At 41.1% G+C, this 14,368-nt stretch overlaps 2 protein-coding genes across 2 annotated transcripts; both read right to left on the bottom strand.

The window, feature by feature from the left end:
• Positions 1-354: 354 nt before the first annotated feature.
• LOC103468072 (lithostathine-1-like) lies at positions 355-4,141 on the bottom strand. Its single transcript, XM_008414917.3, has 4 exons — positions 3,880-4,141; positions 2,754-3,086; positions 2,551-2,651; positions 355-771 (listed from the first exon to the last, which is right to left on the bottom strand). Exons 1-4 carry the CDS (start codon positions 3,950-3,952, stop codon positions 670-672), a joined length of 609 nt encoding a protein of 202 aa, XP_008413139.2. The 5' UTR covers positions 3,953-4,141; the 3' UTR covers positions 355-669.
• Positions 4,142-4,731: 590 nt separating this feature from the next.
• LOC103468110 (lectin-like) lies at positions 4,732-13,779 on the bottom strand. The gene is made up of 5 exons (XM_008414960.2): positions 13,580-13,779; positions 10,458-10,668; positions 8,737-9,072; positions 7,838-7,938; positions 4,732-7,708 (listed from the first exon to the last, which is right to left on the bottom strand). The coding sequence occupies exons 1-5, from the start codon at positions 13,595-13,597 to the stop codon at positions 7,595-7,597; spliced, it is 780 nt and encodes a 259-aa protein (XP_008413182.2). The 5' UTR covers positions 13,598-13,779; the 3' UTR covers positions 4,732-7,594.
• Positions 13,780-14,368: the final 589 nt, after the last annotated feature.

Genomic DNA, 14,368 nt, shown 5'->3' on the forward strand with positions numbered 1-14,368 from the left:
GTTTAATCCAACAGAAAGGCTTTTTGTTTCCTGACTGAATAAAATCATTTAAAAACTGCTTGTTATATTAACTCAAATAATTTTTGTACAATATTATAGTTAGTTGAATGATATAAAACATTAAGTGCCAAAAAGTACATTGTAAACAAAAATAGTAGATTTAAATTTTAAAACCTTGGAAACAGAAATTTTGAGGGCAGATATGTTTTTTACTTTTAGATTACAAACAGTCATTACGTTTATCGCATCAATATGTGGTGCAGATTAACTAAAGTCCAGCAGGGGGAGGTGTCCCCGTTTAGATTCGACTGAATTAAGTTTCCGTTCATAAACAGACAGTAAAAATGACCGAAATACTGTGCTTGACAACAAATGTTTAGTTTTGAAGAGAAAAAGAAAGAGAATAAAAGGAGGAACATCTTATTATGATGTAAATGGTTAGGAATAATACAGTGTTAATCTTTTAAGATCTTTAGCATTAAATTTTATTTCATAGCAGATAAACCAACATTTATCCAGTGACTTTAACTCAAAAGGCCTTTTAACTACAGCTCCTAAAACAAGATCTTTGATTTCACCTCTAAACCCTCATACTATACCATTTGTTTATTACTTTTGCCTCTTGTAATCAAAATAAAACTCAAATTTCTCATGTGGAGAAAATTTGGGTTAATTTTGCTTCTCGGTGTAGAAGATCTTTCCATCAGGCCATTTCTTCCAGCTCAGTCTGATCTCAGCCTTTACTGCCTGGTGCTGAACCTTCAGCTGGAGCTGAAACCCAACAAGCAGACAATGTCAGGAACACACACCGAACACAGACCAAACACACACCAAACACACGCCGAACACACCAAACACACACAGCCTTGTCTGTAGGCACAACTGGGGACTAAAGACAAGACGATGCTTTCTGGGAACCTCCTTTTCTTAAAGTAGCACAGCTCTGCAAAAAATCAAGTAGTATGCTAGAAGGGCAGTGAACAAACATATCACTTTAAATTCGCAATAAGACTAACTAGAGTTCTCAACATGATAAGAAGGTGGCTTTTGGGGACTTGTCAGGTTTTTAGTAATGTGTGGGGAAATAAATACACACTAATTAGTTTTTATTAGTGTCCAGGATGCCTCCTGGATGCCTCCCTGGTGAGGTGTTCCAGGCACGTCCCACCGGGAGGAGGCCTCGGGGAAGACCCAGGACACGCTGGAGGGATTATGTCTCTCGGCTGGCCTGGGAACGCCTTGGGATTCCCCCGGAGGAGCTGGAAGAAGTGGCTGGGGAGGGAAGTCTGGGCCTACCTTCTGAAGCTGCTGCCCCCGCGACCCAACCCCGGATAAGCGGAAGAAAATGAATGGATGGATGGATTTTATTACATTCTGAGTACCTGTAGCACAGTTTCAGGTTCAAAATGCTTAGAGAGCCACTATGCCTCAATGCACAATGAAATCTACACTTGGGATTCAAGCAAAAAATAAACTGAGTGGGCATTCAAAATATGTTAAAATCTAGTATTGAGCAGTATATTGGAACCGCTTTGTTAAGTTTAATTAATTCTTTTATAGAAGTTACATAAAGGGATTAAAAAAATGCATACATTTCTACAGAAAAACATTTTTTCTTGCAAATTGGATCACAATTTTGTGTTCTTCTGTTTGACTGTAAACCTCTTATCCAGGAACAACCTGTGATGACAAGAACTGTGAGAAGATGGGTCACAGGCAGCTGAAGAAGCCTTGTGTAATTGTTTTCAGGCCGTCGACAGGAATGCACTCTGAGAACGTCTATCTTGCCACCTTCTCAGAGTGCGTTCCTCAGAATGGCAAAGACTAAATACATTTTTGCTTAAATAGAACCTCAACAGAGCACTGAGATACATGCTCCTCCAGAGTCTTTAGTGAGGACAAGAAATTTGTCAAGATTGTCAGAACTCAAAGTCAAGATTAAAGACTTAAAGAAGGCATAAAGGAGCACACTTGACACCAAGGTCCAGCAGAACAATAAATCAGAAATGAAAAAAAAAATCACAAGCAGGAGGAATGAATAAACGAAAGTCTGGACAGAGCAATGACCTCAAGAAATACTTCAAAAGGTTGAGTTAAATACCAGTTTTTAAGAGTAAAAAAATCATACATTTTACACAAACTGTTGGTTTTTGTGAATTATAAGGACTTGTCTGAAAATTTGACAGAGCATCCTCCTGGCCTTCTTTTCATTGAATTCAATGCTAATTTTGTGGGGACCAGGTTATTGGTCCCCACAAAAAATTTGGTCCCCACACTGCGAGTGTGCTGTCTTGCTTTGGTCCCCTCTATGCAGCAAAGACAAACACACACTGAACACACACCGATCACACACCAAACACACAAAGCTGTTTCCACAGACGGTCGATTCAGGTTGGAACATTTTAATATATAATAATATTTTTACTGGTCAATTAAAATATTGTTACATGGTTTTAATTATTGCACGCTGAGTTTATCAAACAGGTAAAACAAAACGTTTTTGCCACTTCACTGTTTGTTGACAGCTAGAAGCTGCATGTTGAGACTCACCTCCTTCAGCAGGTCTTCCAGGACTGCCGGGTCGTTCAGGTCCAGACCAGAGTTTCCCACCAGCTTCAGCTTCACTGTGAGTCGTGTGAAAGGTTCAGCGTCTTTAAGACAAACAAAGCAAAGGTTTTATCAGATACTTGGTCATTTCTGGTTTGTCGTCCTCTTTTGTCCTTTGGTCCAACCGACCACTGATGGCGTCTCACCATGGTAACAGACGGAGGCCTTCTCTATGCCGCACGGCCAGTCCTCCCAGAGCCCGGACAGGCTGAAGTCTGCCACGGTGCAGTTTTCCACACCGCCCTGAGGCTGTCCTGATGCCCAGTAGGAAAACAGGAACAGGTTTCCGTTGGACCACTTCCAGGTGTCTTTGTAGAGGCCGATCCAGACCGTCAGACCTGCAGGCCTCATCGTCCTGATCTGCTCGTTCTCCTGCAGGCTCCTGATGCTGGCCAGGTCTGTGTAGTGCAGTCTGCAGTAGCTCTGAGCGTCGGTCCAGTTCATTAATGTGCTGATGTAGAAAAATGTTGCGGCTTTTCCTGGAAACAGACCAGAAGAGAACCAGATGGTCAGCTGGACGGTCGGCCAGAGAGACTGCATGGAGACACGGGTGGAAACGGCTCCAGTTCCAGGTTTTAATTTGTTGACATTTAATTTATGACACACCTCCATGCAATCAGTCTTTACCAGTTTGATTGGTCATTACATTTAAAAATTGGTTTAAAATCATTTATAGGGTGACCAAATGTCCTCTTTCCCCTGGACATTGTCTTCACTGATTGTCCTGGTTTGTGTCATTTTTCAGAGACCAGAAGGAATGTTTATGTGATGCAGAAACATGGCAGCTTTTCTTTCAGCCGTCTGAGCAGACAGAGCCGCTCTGCTGCCAATGTTCACTAAACATGAGAGTAGCTGTATGGATGAAGTGGAAAATACATTTTCTTCACAACAGACTGAGCGGCGCCGTGCAGTGTGTCCCTGCTGGCCTCCTGTAGGTCAGTATGGACACAAAACGCATACAAAGATTGTGCAAAATGAGAATTCATCTCTTAAACTAACAAGGATAATCAATTTTATTTTTATTTTTACATAAAATATTTCAGATTTTGTGAAATCATGACTTATTACTGTTACAGGTTACTTTTCTAAGCTACAGCTGTGTAACTGTTGAGGATGCAACGATATGAAAATGCAGATTAATATTAATGCTGCTTGTATTTACTGATATTTACCAATACTATATCTATTTCTATATATTTATTCATAAACAAACGTTAAAAATGAAATTCAAATTTGCCTGTTAGTAAATCTGGATTTGTTCTAAATCCTTACCGCTGGTTTTGGCGCAGATGAATCCGTAAAGCCACTGGCAGGGAGCGTCGTTCCAGTATCCGTTGTCATACATGTGGGTACAGTCCGCCGTGTACCAGGCGCTGTTCGGCTCACCGGCCGACCAGACTCTGTAGCTCCCGTCCGCTGCGTAGAAACCTTGGTCTGACAGCGACCACCTCCAGCTGACCACATCAAAGTACAGCCCGATCCAGGCCTGCGGGACAGAACCACTTACTGCCACATCCAACCACCTGCCTGCGTTTGAATATTGTTCTGCGTCACTTCCTGGTCCTGCTGTGGGGCAACATGGCTGCACGTGGTTCCACCATTAACTCCTGGTTGAATCAGCGTAAATTCAGCCTGCGTCTCATGAAACCATTACCTGGAGTCAGAGTCTTGATGTTCTCTACCACTGGAAGCTTAGCTGAAATATTTCTACGCTACAAACTTGAAAAATAATCTGAGATAATCTTCTCATTGATAGTTTTTAATTATGCTGTGCTGATAAAGTTGGGCTTTCATAAAACTGACCCAATTCGAATCCATAGGTTTCATCTTTGATGGCAGTTTCTCATTATAGAGTTCATGTTTAGGTGCAAATACTCAGAAATAAGATGACATTTACAATATGTTCATTAATTAAGATCAGTTTCAAAGACGCTGAAACAGGGAGGCCTTCTTGGTTGCTTCTTCTGCAGATGATGTGATCCTATTGGTGAGTTTCACAAAAAGCCTTCAAAGGGTAATTTAAATATTTAAAGCACCAAATACTGCAGAGTCAGACCTGACACATCTGTGCAGCAGGTTTGGATTCCAACCTTTATGAAATCATGAATGACTGAGTTTTCATGAGTCCGGGAAAGACTTGAAAGAGTTTTCAAGTCTTCCTGTTGGCGAGAGCGTCAAAAACAATCAGGAGATATGTTGGTTAAATAAAAAACAACCTTAAACCAATAAATAACTTTGGTCTTTACTGCACTTTTACTATTTGAACAAATTCACCAATTCCTGTCAGAGAGGAGACAGTGAATCTGTCTGGTGATCAGGCAGAGCAGAGGGAACTAGAATCTGTAGATCTACGTTTGAGGTGCCGTTCTCACCTTGCAGAGAAACTGGAAATTTGCATGACTTGTCAGGAGGTGTTTACTCTGTTCAAGACAAACCTGCGTCCTGAGGCTCGGGGTTTGGAGGCATTCAAATCGCAAACATCATGCAAATGGATTTTAAAAACTTCAATGTGGAGAGAGAAGAAAAGTGAACTCTGGTCATTTAAAAAGTCTTTGCAGCATTAGATTAACAAAATGTTGGAATTAGTTCTGGAAAACAAAAGGTTTCCTCTCACAAAGATGTGAATGAGTTTGGTGAGCAGCAGTTTGAAACAACAGAGATTTAAACTAATTTATCGTCTTCAAACTTGGTTCCAGTGAAACGAAGGACAAAAGCAGGAAAAAGGGGAAAACAGACGCTTCATGTTACTTTCAGAGATGAACCGATTGCATTTTTCTGACCAATCGTTCATTACTCATCGTTAGAAAGCCTGACCTTACCTGATGATTACAATATTGGTTGATGTTGTTTTTTGTCAGAAATGTTGCTAAATATAGCAACACATTTGCTGAGTTGGCAACAGTGAAGTGATTTTTGTAACAGTAAACATGCAGGCATGAGCTGGTGGGGCGGTTCATCAGTCGAAGTGCTTGCTGCAAGATCTGAGGATAAGATCAGCTTCACATCAAAGCATCAGTTGATCACCAATCTCACAAAATCAAGAAAATTGGTGTCAATAAATCAGTGCAATCCTGGTTATTTCAGCTGGCTGAATATTTTAAAAGCAAACAGAGGAAAATATGGAGTTTACGTCTGCAGTTGATCCCATTCTGCTCACGTCTGCCATGCCGTTCAGCATGGTCACCATGTTCAGACTGTCCACAGTGACCAGGTCCGTGTAGCGCTGCCTGCAGTAACTCTGCGCCTCGGTCCAGTTCTTTGGGTCATAGATGAAGTGGTACTGACGTACAGGGAGAGAGCAGATGGAGCCCAGAGCTGCCGGAACGAAAGCAGGAGGATTAAAATAAGAACAAAACATTTTCATGACAGAGATGTTTTAATCAGTAGAACAAACCTTAAAAATCGATTCTTAACGGTTTCCAAATGAGGCTCAAATTAGCTCAGGTGTTTTTAAAAAGGACGCACACACTGAACACACACAAAACATTATGTGTGATTGTATAACTTTATACTGGGAGTATAAAATTAAGTCCACTTGCCTGATGCACCGAGGAGCCACAGAAGAACGTTTTCCATCCTTGTAAGAGTCGTGTGGTTCAGTTTGTGGCTACAGACGTTTATTACTCTGGGTTTGAACATGTCATGCAAAATGATCAAGTTGAATCATTTGCGTTTGAGACGACAAGTGTTTACTCTGACAGATGCTGTAATATCAAACCAAATAAAGCAGGTTTTAAATCACAAATGACTCATTTGACTCCTGAGGCTTTTCCTACAGAGATCCTTCCAGTTCTCTGGAAAGGGCTCACACAGCAGTAGCCCAGGGCGCTGAGTCCTGGGGCGCCCAAACGTTGTTTTGTTTGAAGATAATGTGTATTTTTATATTAAACTCATAGGCTGATGTCAGGTGTTTTTGCATTTCATCTTCATTTTGTACCTTCAAAAACTTTGTTTCCTGCCAGTGTAATAAAACACGTGGGTCTAAATGTGAGGGGATCTTTGGATTATCAAATCCTGTGATGCAATAAGTCTTTGAAGAATCTGAATTAATGGGCTACAACAACATTTAATTTCCCATTGGGAACCACTGACTGTGGGATGAAATTTCAAAACTCTGAGTGACCTGATAATTATTAACCAAATCAGTCAATATGTAGGTCCAGCTGTCAGTTTCACTCTCTGTTTCAAGCATCCAGCATGCTGATGTGAGGAAACCTTTATTGATACATGCAGCAGAATATTGCACTACTGCTGAAACAGGTGTATTTCCTCTGCAGCAGTGGTGATCATGGATCAGGAATAAACATGGCTTCCTGTTGCAGTGTCAGTTTCCTGTTTGGTTTTTAGTTGGACAGAACCAGAGAGATGAAGCCAGAAGATTTTAATAATTAAAAAATTAAGACATACAATGTTGTTATGAATGGAACAGGGCATGCGATGAACAATACAAACCAGAGAGCTTCAATAGGGAGGCAGGCTAATGGCTAACGGCTAATGGCTAATGAGATCAGAACCAGGTGAGCTAATCAGAGGAGGAGTGGAACAGCTGTGGCAGAAAGAGCAGGGAAACAGACGGTGGGAGGATATTTAACATAAACTGAGCTAAACTAAAATGATCAACAAGCCAAAAGGGAAAATAATCTGAATATGGCAACAAGACCTAAATGACAATAATAAACCAAGAAGTCATCATAGAGGAAACAAAAGTAAATCAAAACAACTGAAACCGAAGGCAGAAATGCATGAATTCAATAAGGTTGCAGGAATTTTAAAAAAAGGAATCAAACTGAAACTCAGCTACAAGCTCTTTAAACAGATCAGGTTTGAATAACGATTCAAACATGTTGAAGAACTGTGACTAAAAGAAAATCTGCTGTTTCACATCAACACATCATTTTGTTGTTTTGTTAATATGGGTTTTACATATTTGTCATTTTAAAAGATATAAGAAAAACTGAGAAGGTTTTCTCATCAGCATGTCGTCGCCTCACTGCAGCTCCTCCTCTTCCTCCTCCCGGTGGAAGATTTTTCCATCCTGCTGTTTCTTCCAGCTCAGCTTGACGTCTGCAGCCTCGCCCTGCTGCTTCAGCTGCAGCTGGAGCTGAAACACAGCAGTTACTGAGCCTGGCCAGACCCATTCCAACGTTTCACTGAGACTCTTCTAAGTTTGTCTGGATTTAAATGATATTTGGGCTTAAATGCTAAAACTCAAAATTCTGGGATCTTTTACCTCCTCCTTCATGTTTTGCAGGACCGCAGGGTCGTTCAGATCCAGAGTCGCACTTCCTACCAGCTTCAGTTTCACCACTTGTGTTGTGAAGGGCGGAGAGTCTTTAAAACAAATATTTACAACATTTTATTAGAGTTAAGGAGGAAAAAAGTATTTTAGAAAAAATATTCTGGATGTGAGTGACATTTGCAGTGTTGGGTTTTTACACAATCAAGTAACTATGTTTCCTTCAACTTAAATTTGACTTCATCACAGTCATATATGACGTCTTGAAATTGGCCTCTGTCTCTTTAAGAACCTCCTACTCTTCCTGACTCGCTCGTTTCAGAACGTTATCACAACAATGCTACTCCATTAAGCCGTTTACATCCATTCTTAGGAGCGTTGGTCTGAAAAACAGTTTGTATGAGTTCAGCAGAGATGCAGTGTTTGCAGATTGCTGCTGCTAGTCTGAAGGAGCTGAGTGGGGGAGGCTGAGGGAGGAGAGCTCTGTGAGGTGGAGCTGTGTGGAGACTGGCGGCACTTTGTGTGAGCAACGGTTGCCATGGAGAGTCAAAGATTTCTCAAACATGCATGAAAGAATCAAGGTAACAATCCAGGTGTGTTTTTGGCGAGGAAATAACATTATAACATGATGTAAATGTAAATTTAGCATAACAACACTCCTTTAAAGTTTCCATTCTCGACCTCCTCCCAGTGTGAGTGACATCATCGATCCTGGCGCCTGCACCACATCAGGAGAATGAATGCATCACGTGATTCTTCTTCTGCTCTGAGCTCTATCAGCCGCCACAATATGAACTCCAACCAGAAAGAGGCGTTCTGGCTCTGGACAGTTTTTATTTTCTAGCAAAGCAAACAAACCTTCATGTTTTCATTCAGACTGATGAGCAGCTTACCATGGTGGCAGATAAACGGCTTCATTTCATCACAAGGCCAGTCATCCCAGAGGCCAGGGCTGTAAAAGGTCGCAGCGCCGCAATGCTCCATCCTACTCTCAGGTTTGCCCACTGCCCAGTTTACAAACCCATACATGGGGCCGTCTGACCACTTCCAGGTGTCTAGGTAAAGGCCGATCCAGCCATACACGCCCCCCGCTGGGATCTCAGCTTTTATGAGTGAGTTCTCAAGCTGGCTTCTGGGAAAGGCCAGGTCTGTGTAGTCTTCCCTGCAGTAGCTCTGAGCCTCCTCCCAGCTCATCTTAGTGTCGACGAAGACATAGCTCGTCCCCTCATCTGAAAACAACACAAACTAGAATTACTTTGGTTTCTATCTGACTTACATGTTTACTAACAGCTGCTTACTGAACCCATGAAAGGATTTTCTAACATCTAAATTCAAAATAAGAGCATGAATATAAAGGCCTGACAACCTGAAGACTTTTTTTCTGTCAACAAACAAAACTTCAGCATGTCAAAATTTATTCAACTGGAAGTTTGCAAAGCAGCCAGGTAAATTAATGCTTTTTTTGTTTTTTTGCAATAAAAATTAAAGTGTTTGTGGTACTAACTTGGAAATATTTGCGATATTTGTGCTTATTTATGACGGTAAATGCGACTTTTTATGAGTCGCTGTACAGATCATGGACCATAACCTGACATTAGTGGAGACTGGGGCAGCTGGTTAGGGCAAGTAAGAAAGATTTTGACCATTTTTGAGAAACATTTGCAATAAACTCCCAATTATTTATTAGCTCAAAATATTTCAGGGATTTGTTGATTTTTGTGTGAATTTCCATGATCATTCTCAAGAAACTGGAGGGACTGAGTGATATAATTTGGCAGTAAACAGATTAAAACTGCATTGATTTTACTGAAAACATAATATTTAAGCACACTCAGTGTTTGGTCTAGAATCCAGAGGGCCACATAGAAAGCTATGGTGGGCCAGATTTGGCCCACGGGCCTTGAGTTTGACACATGTGATATAGACACATTATTAAACACGAAACAGGAAATGTGCATGATAAGACAAAAAACATGATCTTTATATTAATACAGCAGATTAGTGGAAGTCTGCCAACCACTGATGTGACTTGTTGGGTCTTTGCTAAGAACATTTTTTAAAACCAGGGGCCCAATTTTACTGGCTAAATTTCAGTCCTAATAAAAGACTCTTTAATCCTACTACACAATCACAGAAAACAGCAGCAAAAACCTACAGTAAACAAAACAAATGCAAACAAAAAAATGCTGAAACAACAACACATCTGAAATGCTGCAAACCTGCTCCAGACCACTAGGGGGAGTCTGGAGCAGGTAATATTTTCTACAGAAAACATAAATATGGTTCTGTTGTATAACCACTGGAAAAGACTGCGTGTTTGAAAAAGACATAAAGTATAACATATTTTCTTTCTCCAATGTTTTCTGTACATTTCATGAAATCAGATGTTTATCAGTGCAAAAATATGATAATTATTCCATTTTGAGAAGCAGTCATTGAGCAGAGAAACTATAGTATTAAAAGAGTTTATTAATGGGTTTTATCAATACATTCTGCCATAATTACTTTCTGCTGAGCTTCATGCCTGTTGGCCACCACATGTTAAAACGTATTTATAAAAAGTGGCTAACCTGTAATCAAGAAGCAGGAAGACAAAATTAAACCAAATTCTTACCTGACACATTGGAGCAGACCGGGTAATTGTTCTCTTCGCACGACGCATCGTACCACCTCCCAGAGCTGTCCATAATCCCACATGCCGGTAAGTACCAGAGGATGTTCGGCTCTCCTGGATACCAGTTCTGGAAGTTCAGCTCATCGCTTTGGGTAAAACCTCCAGACAGCCATTTCCATATGATCTCATCATGGTACAAACCGATCCAGGCCTGTTGGAGACCAGACCAGTTCAGTTACATTCAGCATCACGATCCTTTCGCTGACATGTTGCAGTGTCAGCAAACTCTACTGCGAACTCAGTCCGTCAATTCAACAGAGTTACTGAACACATCAGACTCTGGTAAACTAGACACCTGAGAGCAGAGGAGGGCAGATTCCCAAAAACCGATATGAAGAGCAGCTCTACTGCTACATGTTTTTACTAAAGTAAAAGTAAAAACTAGCCATCTAAGGATTTACTCAATAGTAAAGACTTATCTGGTAAAAATCTTCTAGAGTACTGAGTAACTGATCAGTCATTTAAGATTTAAAAATTACATCATCAGAAGGACCACAATATAAAGTTAAGTGGAATTTTTGGTATTTTAAGGACCAAAGTGACAATAATTCAAATAAGTAACAAAATAACGAAATTATGCAAAAGAAAAAAATTCTTCCAAATCAGTTCTTTCAATAAAAATCTAACAAACCTGCAGGTGTGTGCGTCTGGGGAATTTTTGGTTAAAACGTCTTTGTTTTAATTCAGTGAATTTTACTCAAGTAAAAGTAAAAAGTTCATCATAAAAAGTCTGTATTTTTGTTTTGTTTTGTGGACCTAATGGTCTTCCGTAGATCCCACTGAGTTTGTAAACAGAAACGTTTCTACACCTTCAAATCTGGTGGAGACAGACACCAAGAAGACTCACAGAAATGAGTACAATTATGACAGAAATTTTGAAAAAGATGCTTCATTTATTCCTCTGCTTCCCACTTTTGTAATACTTGCATCCAGAGTCTGGTTTTAGCTTCTGTCTAGCGGTTTTAGCTTCAGTCGGTCCTTATTCTGCTCCTGGGACGCAGAGTGAATACATTTAGTTATCAGGAGCTCCTGCTACTGTGTGGCAGAGTCCATGGCGTCATTACCATTGCAAACCTGATGTAAATAAATCTAAAAACTGGCACAATGAGACAAATCTAAATCCAGGGATCAGAGGATTTAATGTGACTTTCTGGGACTTTCTGGCAGTTCTTCAGTGTTACTTTGCATTTTGACCTGGAGCTGCTGACATGGCCTGCCTCGCACATTAAGTGGGCCAGAACGTTAGCTGGAGAGGCAGCAGCAACCCTCCCGACCCCACTATGGGACAAGGGTGTAAAGAAAATGGATGGATGGATGGAAATCGATACAATGTTGACACGATCAAACTGTTTCTACAAACATTTGTGAGAGAACAGGTTGCAGGTTAAGTGTAGTCCTTCATGGGATCGGTCCACACGGCTCAGTAGCTGCATTCAAGTCTAACATCACCAACTGCAGTGCAGACAACTGGATGGAGTGATGCAACTCCACTGAACACGGGTCAAATTATCCTGGACCCGTCCCCAATGGAGGAGTCTGGTTTGGTGTGGAAGAACACAGAGTGTTGACTTCAACTGTATGGTGAATTAAAGCGCAGACTGACAGCCAGACCTTCTTGTCCAACATCAGTGTCTGACCTCACAAATGGTCCTCTAGAAGAACAACCTAATATTTGCTCCTAAACCTTCTGGAAAACCTCTGAAGCAGTTATAAGATGGACAAACATCACACTAAGCTTGTTTTCATTCAATTAAACTTTTTTAACTAACTGGTATTTTAGAAAAGTATCAATGTGGTTTTAGGGTGAACCAGTACAGAGACAGCCCTTTTAAAAATGATTTTAGGAGTAACCTGGATTACCGCCTGTGATCCAGTAGATCACCAAGTCCTGTTAAATAGATGACAGCATCTGGTTGGGCTCTCTGGTTCTGTTCTTCAGTGGTTCTATCTCACAGATACAACTTTTCTGGTCAGTATGGTTACATGTTCCTCACAGATCCATGGCGTTAACTATGGCGTCCCACAAGGCTCTATTCTAGGTGTTGCTGCTTGGTGGAGTCATCAGGAATCAGCTTCCACAGTTCTGCTTAACTGCAGTTCAGACATAAAGACCTGGATGATACAGAACTTTCTCCAGCTCCACCAGGACAAAAACAAGTTTCAGTCTTTGGACCCAGAAGACCAGAAGGAAGTTATTATTCAAAAATTACAAACTGATTCTTTTAAACCTTCAAACCAAACCTGGGCGTTCTTCTCGACTCTGAGCTCACTTTGACTCCTCATATTAAGCAAATAGTTAAAACAGGATTTTATCTTTTAAAAACACGGCCAGAGTTCGGCCTGTTCTCTCCCTCACTCACACTGAGACGCTGATGCTTTTGTTTCCAGCCGTATAGATGCTGTAATGCTGCTTTCTGGTCTCCTTAAAAAACCCTGACAGCCTTCAGCTGTTACTAATCTCTAAGGCCGGCTCACATCACACCTGCTCTAAAATCACTGCACTGGCTCCCAGTATGTCTCAGGATTGATTTTAAGACTCTTTCACTGGTTTTTAAATGTCTCACTGGTGTTGCACCATTTTACCTGGCAGAGCTGCTATGACCTTATGACCCCTGCGGACCCTCAGGTCCTCTGGCACCAGACTGATAACTGTTCCCAGAGTCAGAAGTCATGGTGAGGCTTCTTTCCAGTATTATGGCCCAGTTTGTGGAACAAACGGGTCGCAGAAAATGTTTGTCTTTAAGAGGTCAAGACCCGACTTTTAACTGTATTTGCTGAACTGAATCATTTCTGCTCAGTCTGTGTGTTTTCCATGCAGCTGCTTGTTTTTGTTTGTATTGATCTGTGCAGCACTGAGCTGCTGAAGGGACTTTAGAAATAAAACTGATTGATTAAAGTCAATCTGTTAAGAATGAAAATATCATACAGGATGTGTGTAAAGCCAAATATAACAAATTTATTATAAGGTAATAAATATTGAAATTTGGTGAAAACCCCCCACAAGAACAAGATACTGTAAAAAAGTGCCTGATTTCAGCTTTGCAAAGAAAAAGTAACTTTACAGCAGGCATGGGACCCATCTGCTCCAGGTCGGCCTTGTTGTTCAGGATCGTCACCACGTCTTGGTTGGCCACGGTAACCAGGTCGGTGTAGTTTTCTCTGCAGTAGCTCTGAGCGTCGGTCCAGTTCTTTGGCTCGTAAATGAAATGGTAGTGACGTCCAGAGGCCACGGCACTCAGAGCTGCAGGGGAGAAACATTTTCACATCAACATTTCTCCTGTAAAACCATAAATCACAGAAATAAAACTTAAATGTTGCTATTTGCACTTGCCTGATGCAGCAGCGAACAGCCACAGAACTTTCTCCATCTCTGCAGTCGCTGGTTTCCAGTCTGACTGCAGAAATCCAGATTCCTACTTTTAAGCTGAAAATGCAAAATCTAGGACAAACTATTTGCATTTCAGACGACAGACATTTATAACGATGCTTTCCCTAATATCTAACCGGATCAAAGACATTTTACATCCCAAATCTCTCATTTGACTCCAGAGGCTTCACACCTGCCGTCCTCCTAAGGGGCGTCTTCACCTGAGAGTCGGTCAGGCAGCTGCGGCCCGCAGAACCACTTACTGACCCGGAAAACATCCTGCAGCCAGATGTTCTGTAGGATTTAAACCTGTTCCTGCCCTCAATCTGGGCACAAAATGCTGGATGCAAAATTGCCATTAAATATTATTTTATTGAAAATGGAAAGGTTACAAAAAAAAACCTTTGTGAAGATGCAGCAGCGAGTCTGGATGGGAGACAAGAGGACGAAAGTGACTCAAACTCTACTGAACTCTGCTGGACTT

Source organism: Poecilia reticulata, chromosome 7 (assembly GCF_904066995.2).
Source record: "Poecilia reticulata chromosome 7, P_reticulata-male-v2, whole genome shotgun sequence".
Taxonomy (NCBI): Eukaryota; Metazoa; Chordata; class Actinopteri; order Cyprinodontiformes; family Poeciliidae; genus Poecilia; species Poecilia reticulata.